We start from the raw sequence: 20,809 nt of genomic DNA on the forward strand, positions 1-20,809 counted from the left end.
GCATCAGACTTCTCAGCTACATTGGATGCTAGAAGACAGTGGAGCTGTAAATCTAGATCTGAAGGACAAATGATTTTCAACCTTGAATCCTATACCTAGCCAAAGTATCACTTACATGGAAAGGTAGTTATTTTCAGACCTGCTAGAACTCAGAAATGTCACTTCCCATGAATTCCGCCTTAGGAAAATACAGGAGAATATGTTCTATTAAAACGAGAGTAGAACAAAAAAGAGAAAGACACTGGACCAGAGAAGAGGGTATCCTACAGAGGAGATAGATGAAGGGAATTCCTGAGATGAAAGCTATGCAGCAAGCAAACCTGGAGAAGAACCCAGTGCAGTTTGTAGCAAGAGGCTAGAGGTATTTATCCAGTCCTTTATAATGATGTTACCATTGACTATTGATTGCACTAGAAAGATTGCTATAATTGTATGGAAGATGGATGAAGGGTTGCATAAGTGAGGTAAATCATCATGAAAATATGAATGGTTATGTATAAAACTGACAGCAGTATAAGCATATTACTTAGAAATATGTAAATATTAGAAAATTTAGAAAATTAAAATAAAGATAGAAAGTTAAAAATAATTATGTTGTAGGACAAGGTTGGGGGTATAGGCATTATAAGTTTTTACATTTATTTCTTTTTAACTATGTGCATTATTACCTAGATTTTTTGAAAATTAAAAGTAAGAACAAATTAAAATGAAGAAATAAAACTATGTTTAAAAAGAAGACAATTATTATTCTTAGTTCTTTTAAAATAGTCATAAATTCTTACCTAATTTTTGGAAACACAGTGATTCTTATGCTTTTTTCTTAATTTCAAATAAGAAATTTGAATGCTCTAGAATAACATTTTGTTTTACATTAGAAGATACTCAACTTCCATCCATAATTTGGAAAAGTTTAGTTGTTTTTTTTTTATCATTAATGGCTTTTTAAAATTTTTGGCATTCCTGTAAAAAGAGCCACAAATCAAGTCACCACTTGGTATGTTCTCTCTGGGGTGAATGATATTCACTCTGGGTTAATTTGTATTCATAAAGTGGTAGCCTTCCCACCCTTTTCTACAGTAGATATAAATTCCCTGACAACAAACATACTCTATCACTGGTGAATTGATTGAAACAGAAACAAACAGGGGAATCAGTCAAGATGGCAGAGTAGAAAGACCCAGCACTCACCTCCTCTCAAAAGCACACCAAAGTCACAACTATCTGCAGAACAACCATCCATGGAAAAGATCAAAATTTACCAGAAAAGACCTTCTACAACTAAAGATATGAAGAAGGAACCAAACAAGACAGGTGGAATTGTGATATAGGCAAGTCTCATACCCTGGGTGGGCAATCCACAAACGAGAGGAATATTACCATTACAGAGGTTCTCTCCTAGGAGTGAGGGGTCTGAGCCCCAAGGTGGGCTCCATAACCTGTGGGTGATATGCCAGGAAAATGAACCCCCAGAGCATTTGGCTTTGAAGACCAGTAAGGCATACAATTGAGAGTCCCAGAGAGCTGGGGGGAAATAGAGACTTCACTCACATGCTCTGGGATCCAGGGCAAAAGCAGTAATAGGAGACTGGGTCAGACCCACCTGCTGATCTTGGAGAGTCTCCTGGAGAAGCCGGGGTCAACTGCAGCTCCCCCTGGAGACATAGACACTGGTGGCAGCCATTCTAGAGAACTCATTCTACCATGTAGACACACTGGTGCTGGCAAACTCCATTTTGGAATCCTCCCTCTAGCTTATTAACCTCAGGACCCAGCCCTGCCCTGGGACAGTTCTAGGACACCTCATGCCAAGCAAATAACTGGGCATGGACACAGGTCTACCCACTAACAGATAAACACAATTAATAAACCATAGATAATATTTGAGTCTCATCCACTCTATCCTTTCTCACACACTGGCCCCAGGTCCATCCCCACATATGGTCTGGCTATCCCCTACCCTCTCAGTAAACTGGTGCAAGTGATTACTTCTCTTGCACCTGCATTTTCTCTCCCCATTCTATTGGCTTACTGACCTCTTCCTAATCCAGCATGCTCCCTTCCTCTTTTGAATTCATTTGACTCAGCATTTGTGCCTTTCTGTGTTTGTGTGTGTGTGTGTGTGTGTGTGTTCTCCCTTATATTTTAGTTCTCTCTTATTTTAATTAATCTTCATTAGACAGCCTAAAATTTATCATCTTAACTGTTTTAATAAGTATGTTCACAGTATTGTACAAGCAACTTTCAAAACTTTTTCATCCTGCAAAACTGAAACTCTATCCCCATGAAATCAGAAATTCCAATCCTCCTCTCCACTCTCCCCTTGGCAATCCATTCTACTTTCTGTCTCTAGCAACCTGACTTCTCTAAGTATCGAATACAACTGGAATCTTATTTGTCTTTGTGACTGGCTTATTTTATTTAGCATAACATCCTCATGGTTCATTCATGCTATAGCATGCATCAGAATTTCCTTTAAGGCTGAATAATATCCCATTGTATGGATGGACCACATTTTCTTCATCCATTCTTCTCTCTATGCATACTTGGGTTGCTTTCATCTTTTGGCTAGTGAGAATTATGCTGCTATGAACATGGGTGTACTCATATCTTTTTAAGACCTTGCTTTCAGTTGAGGGGGCAATATACTCCAAAGTAGAATTGCTGGGTCATATTTTAATTTTTTGAGGATCTGATGTACCATTTTTCATAGCGGCTGCACCACTTTACATTCCCAACAGTACATAAGGGGTCAAATTTCTCCATATCCTTGTCTATACTTGTTATTTCCTTTTTTTATTGTTACTGTTATTGTTCTTATTTTTTATAGTAGGCCCCCTAATGGGTATGAGGTGGTATCTCATTTTGACTTGCATTTCTATTATGATTGGTGATATTAAGCATCTTTTCACATCCTTATTGGCCATTTCTATCTATATCTTCTTTTGAAAAATGTCTATTTTAAAACCCATTTTAAAAATTGGGTTGTTTGGGTGTAAAAATTGGGTCTTTGTCTGATTTGTCTTTGAATCCAACATAGCATACACTCCATTACTTTACCCACTTCTGAAAACTGGGGTTCAGGAAAGTTGGATGGATGTTAGGTTAACACAGTCATAGGACTTTGTCTGCATATACTCTGAGGTCCTGGAGGTCTCAAATACATTCAGGGCTTCAACTAACCCTCTAATTAGCACTTCTGAAAACAATTAACGTGAACGTCATCTGAGAAAAACTCTAAAGCTGGACATGCATTAGTCTGTAAAAGTTTTCACTACCTCATCCCCAGTCCACAGGAGGTAGCTTTCTAGAAGGAAAAGTGTCCTGCCCTGAGGTCAAAATGCTTGGAGGAATTTGGAAGAGTGAGTTTCAGTATGGTGGTATGGGAATTACTCCAGGATGAACTATAGAGATATTCTATATATCTCTGTCTGTATAGGAGAAGTCATACTAGATAGGAGAGATCATACTTCTCAAGAGTTGGAGAAAACTCTTGAAAGTCCCTTGGACTGCAAGGAGATCCTAAAGGATATCAGTCCTGAACATTCATGGGGAGGACTGATGCTGAAGCTGAAGCTCCAATACTTTGGCCACCTGATTCGAAGAACTGACTCATTGGAAAAGACCCTGGTGCTGGGAAAGATTGAAGGCAGGAGGAGAAGGGGATGACATAGGAATAGATGGTTGGATGGCATCACCGATTCGATGGACATGAGTTTCAGCAAGTCCAGGATTTGGTGATGGACAGGGAAGCCTGACGTGCTGCAGTCCATGGGGTCGCAGAGAGTCGGACACGACTGAGCGACTGAACTGAACTGATAGGAGAGGTCAAGACTCAGCAGGAATAAATTAGAAATCACATGAAGAATCTTCATTTGGGGGGTCAGGTTTCATTCTGTAAACATCTATAATGCAGCTAAGAGCCCAGCATTGGCTCGAGAGGTAGGCACAGAATCATAGCTTGGTCAGAGCTAAGTGACTCTAGTTTGTGTCTATCAAATTCCAGGCTGTAGAGAAGTATTAGAAAACTAGATGCAGAAATGTGAATTATTAACCATTAATCTCTGCTTCCTGTTTCTGTCTTCTCAGCACTACAACTTTTGCTTTGATTTCCCTTCTTTGACAATTTAGGTAAAAATTATAGTGGCTGATTAAAAAGTTCCATGATGGAAAGGGCGAGGGAAATTAAAAGGTAATTTTCTTTTATTACTTAAAAAATCTGTGGTTAAATCAACTGCTGCTTCTCTACGTATAGAACACAAAGTGCCTACAGAGCTAAACAAAGTGTTTGCTGTTCAGAATGATTATTTCAAAGACTTGGTCATAACCAGCTTATAAGATGACTAAATGAAATAATATATGTGAGTGTGAAAGCTTCTAGCAAAGTCAGGGTAGTGGGTTTTTTTCTTTCTTTTATTTTATTTTATTTTTTGTCTAACCATGAAAAAAAAAGAGATTAGTAAGCAAATGAATAAGTAAGTAGGCAAACAAGTGAAGTGCTCCTTAATTTAATAGCAGAGGCATTTAGCAGCAGGCCTCTATTCACACAATGAATTTCCTAATTATAAGTGAGTCCCATGTAATATTTAAAGCATTTACAAGGTTGTTAGACTCCCTTAGAGTTCTGTCCCCCCTTCCACTTGTAGCAATGTAACTACAGTCCTCAAAGAGAAAGAATGGTTTTGCTTTTTAAGTGTCCTATTAGTCAGACTGTTGCTTTACTTAAACCAGCACCCACTTCTTTGTCCCTCTTACCCTCCCTGATGAAAACCCTGAAGCCAGCACAGACAGGCCTTTATCATTTACACTCCCATCTACCTACAGCAGACTCCTTGTCATTCCTCAAAGTAGCAGTGCCCTTGACCTGTGCATTGCCTTGGCTACATCTTCATCTGGTGAGCTCCTGCTCATCTTTCATGACCCAGCTTGCCATCCTCATTGCCTTCTCTGAGCCACCTTTTCCAGCACCTGAGGGTACTTTGCCCCTCCTCTACTGAATTCCTATCACCCCCTCCTCTACTGAATTCCCATTACCCTTTGTTCATACCTCTTAGAATTCTGATCACATTATATGACAATGGTGTGTTCAAAGGGCTCTCCCCTGACCCCCCCCCCCACCACTGGACTACAAACTCCTACAAAACAAGTAGTGAAACAGACAACTTTTAACCTTCCCTGAAGGTTAACTTTTAACCTATCCTGAAACATCTAGCGTAGTTCTTGGCCCAGTAGATATTCAGCAGCTGTTGGACAAAAGTTATTATTAGGACCAGGAAGATCAATGGCAGTGTGGTCTAAAGAAAAATAAGTCAGAAAATGGGGGGAACTCAGAAGTAAAGAAGAAAGGAAATAGATTAGGAGAAAGGGGGTCAGTAGGAGAGGGCAGGAGTAGAGAAATCCAGGAAGGAAACACGTGCAAAGAAGTAAAACAGATGCTGGGAAGCAAAGGCACGTTGAGAAAGAAAAATTCGAGGTATGTGAAATCAGGGCAGCACATTGGTCATCACTTTCCATCAAATACTCTTGGGCATTTTCAAAGTTCATCTGTACCTACTTTTCCCTAGAAACAAAGAGGGATGAAAGGAAGAAAAGGCCAGAGTGGGAAATGAGGCAGTAAACACTATGAGCTCAGCACTCAGACTATGCCCTCAGCCACTGCCTTTGGCCTCTCCTGTTTCTCAGCCTCTCTTCTGACCCAGGCCTGAGCTTTGTCACCTTTTCTCTTTTCTACATGGAAGGCCCATGTATATATGAGTCATATATGTGAGAACAAATGGGCACATGTGTGTATGCTTATATATCATTGAGGTTTTTTTTTTTTTTTTTTTTTTTATAATCTGGAAAAACAAAGATCTGAGTCATAGCAAACCCCCAGGATCCCTGCCTGTGCTGTCAGAGGGAAGCAGACGGAAGTTCCCTAGAGAGGCTGTCGCAAAAAGTCAGACACAACTGAGTGACTGAAATGAACTGAACTAGAGAGGCTGTAACTCCTGCCTGCATGAAGGGTTATAATGATGCATGTTAACATGCTATAGAATGTATGTCTTTAAGACAAAATGACTTTCAGACTCACCAAGCTCTCTTCCTCACAGGAGATGTGCCACTTGATGGTTGAAGCCTTTTGGAGTTATGTCTCGGGTAACCAAACAGTGTCTCATACCTATAGAACAGTACAGTGCAGCCCTGGTTAAAAGTTGGGAGCCCAGATGGCTAGTGTGGGCTCTGCCACTCAGTCTGAAGCTGAGTTTTCTCATCTGCCAAATGGGAGTAATCTCACACACTTACATTGTATGGTTACTGTGAGGATCAAGTCACATGATTGCATAGGATCCTACACATGACAAGATTTCAGTTTTCCAGTTGTTTCTACCACCATTCTTTCATCTGATCCTCTCAACAACCCTGTCAAATATTTTGATCCTCATTTTACAGATGAAGAAACTAAAGCTCTAATGGGAGAAGTCACTTGGCCAAAGGCACAATAGCTAGTAAACCAGGATGATGCAGATTTTGTTTTCAAAGTCATCTTCAATTTATTCCTTTGTACAAAGCTGGCTACTCAGTGCTATTGGCTTCATGGCCCCTCTTTCCTAACTTCCCTCATGTCTCCTCCTCCCCACAGCCTTTGAAGGTGTTCTATATAGTGAATTAATTAGCTTTCCTTTTGTCCCCCCATTCTCCCCTACTTTTTCTGGCCCTTAGAAGAAAACACCAGCAGTCCCGACCAAGAAAACCAGCACCACTTTCAACATCGTGGGAACCACCTATCCCATCAACCTGGCCAAGGACACTGAGTTCTCTGCCATCTCCAAGGGCGCTGCTCCAAGCACCTCCTCCACTCCGACAATCATTGCTTCACCCAAGACCACCTATGTGCAGGATATCCCGACTGAGACCAAGACCTACAACAGTGTCAGCAAGGTTGACAAGATTTCCCGCATCATCTTTCCTGTGCTCTTTGCCATTTTCAATCTGGTCTATTGGGCTACATATGTCAACCGGGAGTCAGCTATCAAGGGCATGATCCGCAAACAGTAGATAGTGGTGGCGCTGCAACCAGAGCACTATATACCCTAGGAAGCATCCAGGCACCCAAACCCCAGGGCTCCCCTCATGTGTTTCAGGATTCTTCTTTTATAATCCTCTTACCACACCATGACTCTCAGTTAATATTTAGGAATCTCAATGAAGAAACAATAACAGAAAAAATTACTTGTCCCTCTAACATTGCTGAGTATGTCCCAGTTGGAGCCAAACACTGCCATTTGTCCAGTTGCTTATTTTAATCTGCCAGTCTCCCTCAGCTGAGGGCACAGTGTATAATTTACTACACTCTGCCCACTACAGAAACAACAGGAGACTCTACAGCTTGTAGTGAGAGCCTTGGCTATTGGATAGGTCCAGACTAAGGTGGATTGTTGACTTGTCCAGATCAGATGATTCTGACTCACTAGGGAGCTAGCCTGGGTCCCCAGTGGTCCTGCCTGCCACCTCTCCTGCCCACAACAGGGCCCACAAGGCATAAGTATTGATAACAAAGGCAGGAGCCAGTGCTAACCTCTGAAGATGGCCTGAAACCCCTTTATTGGCTTAGAGGTTAGTGTGGACAACTGAGGCTTACCTCTGTCTACCATGTATTGCCAAAACAGATAGAACCAGTTAGGTCAGCCTGGCACCAAGATGACGAATACCTGCCAGGTCTAGACCCTCAGGAAAATAGTACCTTCTTTGGTATATCTCTCCTCCAGAAAGCCCTTTTCTCTTAAGCCCTTTGAACCTGTTGTAGCCAGCTGGACATGGCTTAGCTTGGACTCATTACTGCCTACAAACTCTTTAAGAAAAGGATCAAGTATTTGTTTTAATTTATACTAAGAAGGGACATATGCAACAAAATGAGATCAAATGCCTAAATTTTTTAAAAGATTAGAAAGATATGAAAGTCATCTCCTGGCCAAGGCAACTCATCAAATACTGGATGGAGTGAGAGATTTGGGCTTTGTGGTAGCTGAGGCTTGAAGACTGGCTTGAAAAAGAGGGCTACTGGCAGGTGAAAGTCAAGTCCTTCTTTCCATACCCTCCACACTCCAGACCCTAGCCCAAGAACTTTGTTCCTACTTGTCAGGGACCTCTGGTCCTCTCTTGATGCCAATATTAAGAGGGATGAATTGGAGTCTAGTTTACTTTTAAGTCAATTAAATCATTAACCTTACTACCAGTTTGATAATATATTATTTAAAGGATTCTATCTCATTTGTTCTTAGCATGAATAAAAGGGACAGTTATAATTGTAAATTTTGTATAAAGTAGACAAACTCAGTTTCAGATGTTTGAATGACTCACCGAGGCTCCTTACAAGTGTCTGTAATAGAGAACTATCATGGACCCCTTTCCAAAGGCCAACATGAAGATAGGACTGAGAATCCAGGTCCATCTAGACCTCAGAATCTGCACCATCTCAACAGGCATGCTGGGTCCTGAATGCAGTTTGGTTGGACACCAAAAAGATTTTTAGAAAGTCACAATGTGTTATCCAAGGAGACCACTTCTCGTTGCCATGGTTCAAGAGAATGAGATGAAGATGGCAGCCCCAGCCACTAATCCAAAGTATCCGGGAGCCCCTAAGTAATGCCACAGAAGGTACCAAAAGGAGATTCTCCCTGCCCAACCCCTGATCAGTGCTCCTAAGGGATCTATCATTAGCTGCTGGTTGCCTTTTCACTCATCCTTCCCCCATATCCTGCTTCCTTGCCATTGCTGGGATAATGCATGCCAGTCCCATTATTCCTAAGACTGTGTCTGTAGGTAAATTCATGACTATAAGAGTGTAGTGTCGTGGCTATGTGGGGATGGGGGGTGGGGGGTGGGGCTGTTAATGATTGTCTTGTTCATGATTGTCTTAAGGAATTTAGAATGGAAGCCTGACCTTTACCTCTCTGTAGAAACTGTGTTTCCAAATGCTTTGGTGCAATGTTTAGTGGCTGTTTATTAAACTCTTTCTGAATTGTACTCAGGCTAAATAACTTTTTGTGGACACTCTTTGACTAACACAAGCCATAGTCTGTTTTGGGCTTTCACTCCTATTCTCGTGCCACCCTTACTTAACGCCATTGGAATATGCTGGAAAAAAGGTATCCCAAGAACAAGAGATCTGTTATAGCAATCCAAAATGGAACCCATGTGAAAAGATTGCTTTGATTGACTCAGGGGTCTTATGACAGAGAAGGAAATGTTTGTATGTGCTTCCTCCACTAAATTCACCCACTCCCAGGAAATAAGAGAAAGGTCTTTTCTTTGTAATTGAAAAGGCTTTCTTCCCCCCTTTTCCAGTGATTATTATTTTCCTTAGGCAATAGTTCTCTACAGGTAATAGTTACTAGGCAGAGAGAGAATAAGTGTCTAATTGGTTAGTCTATGTGTTGGGAAATAGATGGTGACCTTTATCTGTTACAGAGTTAAGAAAAATCTGGGAAATAATCTTATGAGATGTGCTTGTGGAAATCACTGGGCTTCTAAGGGATGGGGAAAATCTCCTTGGGAGAGCATTTGAGTCATATAAAAGGTTTTTTGGGTGAAATAAGACTAGAGACTTAAACAATTTGACCCTCAGTGCATGTTCTAGCTATGTGGTCATCTGATTGATACCGTCATACTACAGCAATTTCATAATCCTTGACCAATTCAATCATACCCCCCAAACAACCATGAGATACAGGCTCCCTAGCAAAGTTGCCTGCTACCCATATTTAAGTGTTGTTTCCTTGAGAAACTTCTAAGACCTGTTTTCCTCTGAAAACTATTCCCCGAGTTTTATGGGAAAGCTGAAGCTGTTCCCATCAGTAATTCTGTTGCTGAGGTTCCCTAGAGCTTGAAACCTTACCCCAAACTGGGACCAATATTGTGAACTTGAAGAATCCTATGGTAATAAGAGCTTCAGAGACATACCCCTAGCAGTTCTAGAGGCTACTACAAGAATGTCTAACAAAGTGTAGGCACTTAATATGTATTTTTGAATTGTTGTTGTTCAGTCTCTCAGTCGTGTCCGACTCTTTTGCAACCTCATGGACTGCAGCACACCAGGCTTCCCTGTCCTACACTATCTCCCAGAGTTTGCTCAAATCCATGTCCATTGAGTCAGTGATGCCATCCAACCATTTCATCCTCTGTTACCCGCTTCTCCTCTTACCCTCAGTCTTCAGAGGTGCCTGGTGGGCTACAGTCCATGGAGTCACAAGAGTTGGACATGACTGAGCAACTAAAACCTTATTTATGAATAAATAAATGCTAACCTAGATGAGAGGTATGTGGGGTGGGGTGGGGGTTCTGCAGGGTGATGTTGGAAAAGAGACTAACTAAACCATGATCAGTGGAGACTGATGGAAGCAAACAAATGCAATATACAACCCTCTAAAGCAGCATCCAAGTGCTAATAAACGTACACTATCACTTAAAATAGCTTTTTTCCCCCTACTGAATAATTGTTTTCTCCTATGGACTTTTAAATCTGAGGTGTTCATGTAATGACCTTTTAGTTCCTCGTGCTAAAGTATGGCGGGCAGGAGAGCAAGGCATGACTGGGCACCAGGATGCATCTGTGTTATAATACCCTTCAGAGGGCTTCTCACACTGAGCTTGGGAAGGAGGCCCTGTGGAAGTCTGACTCCTTCCTAGAGGTCTAGCAGGAGATGGAATGAATGAGAAGGGAAATGGAAGAGGAAGAAAGAATTGGGAAAGATTCTGTCAAAGGGGTCTAGAATTGGAGCAAGAATCTCTCTTCAGTCTCAATAGCATCTAATTACACAGGTTCCCTTTTCCCTGGAAACATCATTCATGTGACCGTCCACTGCACTGAGGCTAAAGGCACCTGCCCTTGTTGACCATGCAAGCTACTGTCCGGAACCTCCTACCTTTTCCATCACAGAGCACGGGGGCCTTGTCTACCTTGCTTCTGCCTTAGCTCCAACAATTTGATGTTATGAGAAAAACATTGAGACGAATGAACACCTGAATTTCAGTCAGGGCTCAATTCCATATCAGTTGCTACATGAAATTGTACAAGTCTCTCCCCTGAGCTCAGAGTTTCCCTATTAGTAAACTGGGGTTCTGATGAGAGCCAAGTCAACGTAAGCGTACATGTTCTAGCAGCTTCCCTGGTGGTCCACTCTGCCCTGAGTGTCACCAAATCCTGGGCACACCCTTCCCCCCACCCACACCCAGCCCACCTGGGGAACAGAAACACCATCCTTTGATTGCCTATCATGCAACTCTAGATGGATTTGCAGCTTCAAAAGATTTTGATTAAACACCAAACAAGGAAGCTAAGAGGCTAAACATTGGAATGCAGGGGCCAAACTCTCAGGTTTAATAGTGACCTCCTTACCACTACCACTGCTACCCTCATCCTTGGGCTGAGCTTCATGTGGTGGAGTCCTGCATCATGATGCACAGTGCCATTAATGGTCCACCATTAGTCCCGGCATGGGAAGAGTTGGGTCCTACCTTGACAAAATTAAGCAGGTGCTGGTACCAGGCAAAGAGCCCCTAGGGATGCCAAGAGTACAGATTGGAAACGTGAAACACCCCGTCTTCATTTTTTTTTTCTTCCCAAAGTTCAGCTTAGTGGAGAACAGAAACTCTTAGATGGGAACTCCCTAAACTTCAACAGAACTCATAGGATCTGCACACACCATCTCTTCCTTCCCTTGTGACAGGCAAAAGGTGGCCTTCCTCTGTCTCAGGCCAGTCCCTCTTTTATTCTTCATGTAGCTCCTCTTTTCTAAAGGAATTCTATGCTGTTACCCTCTTTCAGTGAAGCTGTTCTTGCTGAGTCACCACTGCCCTGGTTACTAAAACTTAAAGGCATGTTTTAGTTATCTTACTTGACCTGTCAGCAGCACTTGACACTGTTGAGTATGACTTGATTCTTTGCTTTCCATGACACCACAGTCTCCTCATAGCCTTGCATTTTCCTCCCTGCTACCTGTTTCTGTTTTTCCTGTTCAACTTCTCCCATCCCTTCCTACAGTGTTTTTTCTCTTGTCTCCTCACTCTACACACTCTCCCTGAATGATCTCATCTGTCCTGATAGCTTCAGTTATCACATATTTCAAGTATCTTTTGTTGTGTAACAAACCAGCCCCAAATGTAATAGCACAAACAACAATCATTTAGTATTCCCATGGGCCAGGAATGTTGATGGGGCAACTAACACATGACTTATCTCTATTCTGTGATGCCTGGGATGTCAGATGGGAATACTTAAATGAGTGGGGGGGGGGTGACCCAACTGACTGGAACATGAGGATGGAGGATCTACTTTCAAGCTCCATGTGGCAGGGGATTTGGTGGTGAGATGAAGGCATATTAGTTACCCAGTTCTTGTCCTATTCAAGAGGGAAAAGGGTCCTAAAATGAGAAGAGGAGGGCATTCTGTGTGCCAGTCCATGGGGTGGGGTCCTTCATTCACATGTCTAGCAGCTGGGTTGTGATGGTTGAAGGACAGTTCAACTAGTACTGTTAACTAGAGCATCTATATATAGCCTTTCCTTATGTCTTCTGACAGCATGGCAACTAGGTCCTGAAAGGGAGCATCTCCAGAAGGGGCCTCCAGAGTACAAGTGTTCTAAGAGAACCAGGTAGGAAGCCACATGGCTTCTGCCATCCTCACATGAGGGGTAGCTGCATTCTGTTGGTTACAACAGAGTCACTAAGGCCAGGCCCGATTCAAGAGTTTGGGCACAGACCTCATCTCTTAATGGGAGGAGTGTCAAACAATTTGCAGACATGCTTGAAAACCACCACATCTACTTCATGATGATGACTGCCAAGTCAATATCTCTAGCCTAGTTCTTTCACATCAAATTTAACCTGTTAAAAGCAGTACTCTTTAATTCCTCAACCCACATACTTTTTCCCTTGGACATTCCTTTATCAATAAGTAGAAGCATCATTCAACTAGATGCTCAAGTCAAAAATTTAGCAGGAGTTACTTACACCTCTCTCATCCCCATATCTAGCACATCTGACAATCTTTTGTACTCAGCCTCTAGTTTAAATCCCATGTTGTATCCCCTTGTCTTCTCTTACAAACTAGAACTCCATTCTAACCTTCCATCATGATCTCTTACCTAAATAACTATATAGCTAGCATTTTAAATTGTAAATCAGGTCACATCACTTGCCTGTTTAATACATTTCAATGGCACCCTGCTGCATCTAAAATAAAATCCAACCTCTAACCCAGGCCTTAAAAGTCCTATTCAGCCTCCTGTTACCACAATGCCTAACTCACTCACAATGCATCAGCCATATCAACTGAACATTAAGTACTAGTATGTCTCAGGACCTTTGTGCAGGGTGTTTCCTAAGTCTAGAATGTTTCTTCCCTTTCTGCCTTGACCTGGCTAACTGCTACTTATCCTTCAGTTCTCACTGGAAAGGTCATGTCTCTCATGCCTCGTTCTCCATGTTAAAAAAAGCTGTGTGCTTGCTTCCACTCTACTCTGTTGCTCTCACTATCCCCATATTCACTACATTTCATTGCAATCTCCTACTACCCTAAGCTCTGTTAGGAAGAGCTGCCCATTTACACCACAGTGTAGAGTCAACACCATAGTGTAAACTCAGGAAAATATTTATTGAATCAAATAACTTCTGAGCTGGACTTTAAGGGATGATTCAGAATTTGTCCAGCAAAAAGGAGAAGGACATTCAACCTGAATGTACAAAGACCCAAAAGTGACAGAGACCATAATGGGGTATATGGCCAAAATTTATTTGTCCTAACTTTCCAGGCATTCTACCCAGTAGGATGGATGGTGAGTATGGTGGTTCTGGACTTAAGAGGTGGTTGTGAGGGGCCACAAACTATCATCTGCCTGAGAACCTGGTTGCATGCCACCATCTTGTGACTTGTGATCCCAGGAAGTTGGCTTCTATAGACAAAGATATTAGCAGCACATGTGAACTGATTTGGGAATAGCCACTTGTTGGCCCATAGGCTTGATGGCTCCATTCTAGGCCAACTTCCTAAAGACCCAGAGTCTTAGAATTTCCCATCCATGTAACCACACTCCAGCTTTCCTACACAACAGGCACATTTATTCACAGTATTTCAAAACCTACAGACCATTTCTTAGATAATTAAACGGTCACATGAAGTTAACATAAGTTCATGAAGAATAAAATTAACACTGCTAGGTCCTGTTGTAGGCCACTCAACTATATTAAAGTCTCAGGACAACCATGGTGTGGCCTTCATGGGGGTTTAGGACTCTGTATTCTAGCAGATGGAGCTTTAATGCCTGCAGGTGTTATGTTTGGTAGGAGCTCTATAATCTTTGTACACTTTAAGCTGGATCCCCTTCCTGAAATGCATATCTAACCTTGCATCATACCAGTCCCTTCCCTGCCTCTTAATGAGAGGAGAACAAAGGAAGTTCAATGAATGTCTATTGACAGAGAGCTAGTGAACAACTAATAGAAATAGTATAATTCAGAGAAATCCAAGGTCTTATTAATCACCACCTTCTCTGCATTCTCATGTGAGGGGCAGATGCTACTGACCCTGAAACTGTCTAATCTCCTCAAGCCACATCCATACTGAGCCAGTCTCCTATGATGACCTGTAGCCAATTTTTCCAGGTTTCTATGGTACCAGCAGGTCCCCTCAAGGTTAAAGTCAATAGGAAATGGTGCTCAGAATGGTGCTATAGTCGGTGGTAATTCAGCTGGGAATCTGTTCTAGGCACTTTGGTTTTTGGTCTTGTCTATGCTATAGTCCTATTGAACGAGTTATGATGATAAATTCAGCATGGGCTGAATCTTTGGTAGATGACCATCTCCTCTTATAAGTATTAATATGTGGCCATGTGAGTGACTTTTATTGGGACTGGTCCCCACCCAAATGCATGAGAAGAATGAGATACCAACGTGCCTGCAGGAAAAGCTGCTAGTGGTTAGAGCAAATGTGAATGGTAAATAGACATAGCAACTCAGAAGCAAGAACACTGAGTTCTAATCTGGCTTATATCACTGTCTCTTGGGGATGGTCTTTCTCCCTGTCTCCTGAACAATGTCACGAACCTCTGTCCATAGTTCATCAGGCACTCTGTCTATCAGATCTAGTCCCTTAAATCTATTTCTCATTTCCACTGTATAATAGTTAGGGATTTGATTTAGGTCATACTTGAACGGTCGAGTGGTTTTCCCCACTTTCTTCAATTTAAGTCTGAATTTGGCAATAAGGAGTTCATGATCCAAGCCACAGTCAGTCCCTGGTCTTGTTTTTGCTGACTGTATAGAGCTTCTCCATCTTGGGCTGAAAAGAATATAATCAATCTGATTTTGGTGTTGACCATCTGGTGATGTCCATGTGTAGAGTCTTCTCTTGTGTTGTTGGAAGAGGGTGTTTGCTACGATCACTGTGCTTTCTTGGCAAAAATCTATTAGGCTTTGTACTGTCCCATTCTGTACTCCAAGGCCAAATTTGCCTGTTAATCCAGGTGTTTCTGGACTTCATACTTCCAGTCCTCTATAATGAAAAGGACATCTTTTTTGAGTGTTAGTTCTAGAAGGTCTTGTAGGTCTTCATAGAACCCTTCAACTTCAGCTTCTTCAGCATTACGGGTTAGGGCATAGACTTGGATTACCGTGATATTGAATGGTTTGCTTTGGAAATGAACAGAGATCATCCTGTCGTTTTTGAGATTGCATCCAAGTAATGCATTCAGACTCTTGTTGACTATGATGGCTACAGCGTTTTTTCTAAGGGATTCTTGCCCACAGTAGTAGATTTAACGGTCATCTGAGTTAAATTCACCCATGCCAGTCCATCTTAGTTCACTCATTCCTAGAATGTTGATGTTCACTCTTGCCATCTCCTGTTCAACCACTACCACCTTGCCTTGATCCAAGCACCTAACATTCCAAGTTCCTATGCAATATTGCTCTTTATAGCATCGGACCTTGCTTCCATCACCAGTCATATCCACAACAGGATGTTGTTTTTGCTTTGGCTCCATCTCTTTATTCTTTCTGGAGTTATTCTCCACTGATCTCCAGTAGCATATTGGGCACCTACCGACCTGGGGAGTTCATCTTTCAGTGTCCTATCTTTTTGCTTTTTCATACTGCTCTTGGGTTTCTCAAGGCAAGAACACTGGAGTGGTTTGCCATTCCCTTCTCCAGTGGACCACATTTTTTCAGCACTCTCCACCATAACCCACCCATCTCAGGTGGCCCTACACGCCATGGCTCATAGTCTCATTGAGTTAGAGAAGGCTGTGGTCCATGTGATTAGATTGGTTAGTTTTCTGTGATTGTGGTTTTCAGTCTGTCTACCCTCTGATGGAGAATGGTAAGAGGCTTATGGAAGTTTCCAGGTGGGAGACACTAAGGGAGAAACTGGGTCTTAGTCTGATGGGTGGGGCCATGCTCAGTAGATCTTTAATCCGATTTTCTGTTGATGGGTGGAGCTGTATCCCCTCCCTGCTAGTTTATTTCAGTTCAGTTTCTCAGTTGTGTCCCACTCTTTGTGACCCTAAGAATCGCAGCACGCCAGGCCTCCCTGTCCATCATCAACTCCCGGAGTCTACTCAAACTCATGTCCATAGAGTCAGTGATGCCATCCAGCCATCTCATCCTCTGTCATCCCCTTCACCTCCTTCCCCCAATCCCTCCCAGAATCAGGGTCTTTTCTTATGAGTCAACTCTTCGCATGAGGTGGCCAAAGTATTGGAGTTTCAGCTTCAACATCAGTCCTTCCAATGAACATCCAGGACTGATCTCCTTTAGAATGGACTGGGTGGACCTCCTTGCAGTCCAAGGGACTGTCAAGAGTCTTCTCCAACACCACAGTTCAAAAGTATCAACTCTTTGGTACTCAACTTTCTTCACAGTCCAACTCTCACATCCATACATGACTACTGGAAAAACCATAGCCTTGACTAGATGGACCTTTGTTGGCAAAGTAATGTCTCTGCTTTTCAATATGCTATCTAGGTTGGTCAAAACTTTCCTTCCAAGGAGTAAGTGTCTTTTAATTTAATGGCTGCAATCACCATCTGCAGTGATTTTGGAGCCCCCCAAAATAAAGTCTGACACTTTTTCCACTGTTTCCCCTTCTATTTCCCATGAAGTGATGTGACCAGATGCCATGATCTTTGTTTTCTGAATGTTGAGCTTTAAGCCAACTTTTTCACTCTCCTCTTTCACTTTCATCAAGAGGCTTTTAGTTTCTCTTCACTTTCTGCCATAAGGGTGGTGTCATCTGCATATTAATGATATGATTGAGGTTATTGATATTTCTCCCAGCAATCTTGATTCCAGCTTGTGCTTCTTCCAGCCCAGTGTTTCTCATGATGTACTCTGCATAGAAGTTAAATAAGCAGGGTGACAATATACAGCCTTGCTGTACTCCTTTTCCTATTTGGAACCAGTCTGTTGTTCCATGTCCAGTTCTAACTGTTGCTTCCTGACCTGCATACAGATTTCTCAAGGGGCAGGTCAGGTGGTCTGGTATTCCCATCTCCTTCAGAATTTTCCAGTTTATTGTGATCCACACAAAGGCTTTGGCATCGTCAATAAAGCAGAAATAGATGTTTTCCTGGAACTCTCTTGCTTTTTATATGATCCAGTGGATGTTGGCAATTTGATCTCTGGTTCCTCTGCCTTTTCTATATCCAGCTTGAACATCTGGAAGTTCACGGTTCATGTATTGCTGAAGCCTGGCTTGGAGAATTTTGAGCATTACTTTACTAGCATGTGAGATGAGTGCAACTGTGCGGTAGTTTGAGCATTCTTTGGCATTGCCTTTCCTTGGGATTGGAATGAAAACTGACCTTTTCCAGTCCTATGGCCACTGCTGAGTTTTCCAAATGTGCTGGCATATTGAGTGCAGCACTTTCACGGCATTATCTTCCAGGATTTGAAACAGCTCAACTGGAATTCCATCACCTCCACTAGCTTTGTTTGTAGTGATGCTTTCTAAGGCCCACTTGACTTCACATTTCAGGATGTCTGGCTCTAGGTGAGTGATCACCCCATTATGATTATCTTGGTCATGAAGCTCTTTTTGTACAGTTCTTCTGTGTATTCTTGCCACCTCTTCTTAATATCTTCTGCTTCTGTTAGGTCCAGATGATTTCTATCCTTTATTGTGCCCATCTTTGCATGAAATGTTCCCTTGGTATCTCTAATTTTTTTGAAGAGATCTCTAGTCTTTCCCATTCTGTTGTTTTCCTCTATTCCTTTGCATTGATCACTGAGGAAGGCTTTCTTATCTCTCCTTGCTATTCTTTGGAACTCTGCATTCAATTGGGAATATCTTTCCTTTTCTCCTTTGCTTTTCACTTTTCTTCTTTTCACAGCTATTTGTAAGGCCTCTTCAGACAGCCATTTTGCTTTTTTGCATTTCTTTTCTATGGGGATGGCCTTGAGAACCCCATGAATCCCTGCTATTTACCTGGGACCAAACTATGGTGGAGGCAAAGAGTCAGACAGGACTGAGCGACTGAACGGAACTGAACTGAACTGAATGAGGATAATGGTGACCTCCCTCAAAAGATCCCATGCATGTACTGCTACACTCAGTACCTCCAACCCTGCAGCAGGCCACCATTGGCCCACGCCTCCACCAGAGACTCCTGGGCACCCACAGGTAAGTCCAGGACAGTCTCCTGTGGGTGATTGCTCCTTTCGTCTGGGTTCTGGTGCACAAGGTTCTGTTGTGCCCTCCGAGTCTATTTCCCAGTCCTGTGTAAGTTCTGACAGCAATATGGTAGGGTTAATGGTGACCTCCTCCAAGAGGGCTTATGCCATACCCAAGTCTGCTGCACCCAGAGCCTCTGTCCCTGAGGCAGACCACCATTGACCCATACCTCCACAGGAGATGCTCAAACACAGGTCTGTCTCAGATCTGTGCCAGGAGATCCAACCAGTCAATCCTAAAAGTAATCAGTCCTGAATATTCATTAGAAGGACTGATGTTGAAGCTAAAACTCTAATACTTTGGCCACCTGATGCGAAGAGCTGACTCATTTGAAAAGACCCTGATGCTGGGAAAGATTGAAGGTGGGAGCAGAAGGGGATGACAGAGGATGAGATGGTTGGATGGCATCACTGACTCAATGGACATGAGTTTGAGTAAACTCTGAGAGTTGGTGATGGACAGGGAGGCCTGGCGTGCTGCAGTCCATGGGGTTGCAAAGAGTTGGACATGACTGAGTGACTGAACTGATACCACTGTCTCAGCTTTCTTACCTTGGGCAAGTCACTTAATGTCTGTAATATAAATATTATAAGAAAACTTTTCCACGGAACACTGGATTATATAAGCCACTGCCCATGGAAGATCATTGGAATCCTTTATTGCTACTCACAAGTAGGGAATAAACCTAATCTAAACACTGTTACTGAGAGTGAAGTCACCAAGGTGGTGACAAAGAATTCATTCCTGTCTTCTCCCCATGTCATGAGAAGAGCATCTAAAAACTATTTATGGGGAAGACACCCACTGAGAGAACCCTGGAACATAGCAGTGAGGGTGACTGCAACCCCTGTATCACGGAGGCCAAGACAGACTACATTTGAAAGAGAAAAGGAGTGATGGCATTCCCCTCCCCTAGGCCAATGCAGCACCATGCAGAGAGGTCTCTCTTGAGCCTATAGTTTCTTCAGTGAGAAAAGAGAGCCCAGGGATTACATCCAGCATTGCCCCAGTACTGTAGGTTACTTTGTGGGAGCCCCTACTCTAGTTTTTCCTCATAGAGATTATAGTTGAACCTGTGGGGCTCAACCACTTGAAATATAATTGTGACAGAGAAGCGAGGAGAGACTTACAACAACCAGTACACGGGTCTTGGCAAACCATGTTCCTACCTGCAGAGATCAAGTAAGTAGTCCCAACCAGTGGCTTTGCTCACCTGGAGAACCAAGTCGATGGTGTAGTCTGAACAGGGAACTCAGTGGGGGTGCAGCTCTCCTAGGTTTGGGTCCTGACATGGGGAGTTTTGTCAGCCCTGGAGCTAGGTCTTCCCACACTCAGGCAGGAGAGCTGAGTCATAGCTGCACCCACCGTGGAGTATGGTTCACATCCCCGTCTGACAGGAAAGGGTGATGAGAATACCTGGAAACTGTAACACAGCAGCGCTCTAGCTGAAAGGAGGATGGGCAGAACTCATTCACCTCAGAGCAAAGCCAGTGGCCCTGCTCTGTGACAACCTAGAGAGGTGGGATGGGGTGGGACAGAGGTTCAAGAGGGAGAGGACATATGTATACCTATGGCTGATGCTGTTGATGTATGGCAGAAACCAACAGAATATTGTAAAGAAATTATCTTCCAATCAAAAATAAATAAATAAATAATGACTCTTAGCATACACACGCACACAGAAAAAGCCAGTGGCCCTGTTCAGACAAGGAACTTGTGGCATGAGTTTGCTGGAGTCAATACTGCAGAGAGCCTTAGTAGCCTTGGAGATGCTTCACCCCCTGTACCCATGAAAGGAAACTAATTTGTAGTCCCACTTATTACTGAAATCAGCCTTTAGCTGCCTGATCAGGGAACCTAATCAGAGCACACAGGGAGCTCTGATACATGGTCCATCTAGCAACCCTGCGTATAGTGGCACTTGAACTGAAAGCACAGTCTGTGACTTTCCCTATCTGCAGACAAAAATCAATGGCCTTGATGACCAGGATATTCAGTCCCCATTCTTGCTTGAGTTGGGTCCCCAAACAGTGACCCAAACAGACCCTGGGTCCTATCCTGCTGATGAGCCAGGGCAGGAAAGATAATTCACAGCCTTACCTACTA

The 20,809-nt window shown here is 42.8% G+C and overlaps 1 protein-coding gene across 2 annotated transcripts in view; it reads left to right on the forward strand.

The window, feature by feature from the left end:
• The window catches only part of GABRA3 (gamma-aminobutyric acid type A receptor subunit alpha3), a 243,706-nt gene extending 234,703 nt beyond the window's left edge, over nt 1-9,003 (forward strand). For both annotated transcript variants that reach the window (XM_042241792.1, XM_004022275.5), the window contains one exon: nt 6,700-9,003. In XM_042241792.1, the coding sequence (XP_042097726.1) occupies nt 6,700-7,035 (336 nt within the window). In that variant the 3' untranslated portion in view covers nt 7,036-9,003. The remainder of the gene's footprint in view (nt 1-6,699) is intronic.
• The last annotated feature ends 11,806 nt before the right edge of the window (nt 9,004-20,809 follow it).

Source organism: Ovis aries, chromosome X (genome assembly GCF_016772045.2).
Source record: "Ovis aries strain OAR_USU_Benz2616 breed Rambouillet chromosome X, ARS-UI_Ramb_v3.0, whole genome shotgun sequence".
NCBI lineage: Eukaryota > Metazoa > Chordata > Mammalia > Artiodactyla > Bovidae > Ovis > Ovis aries.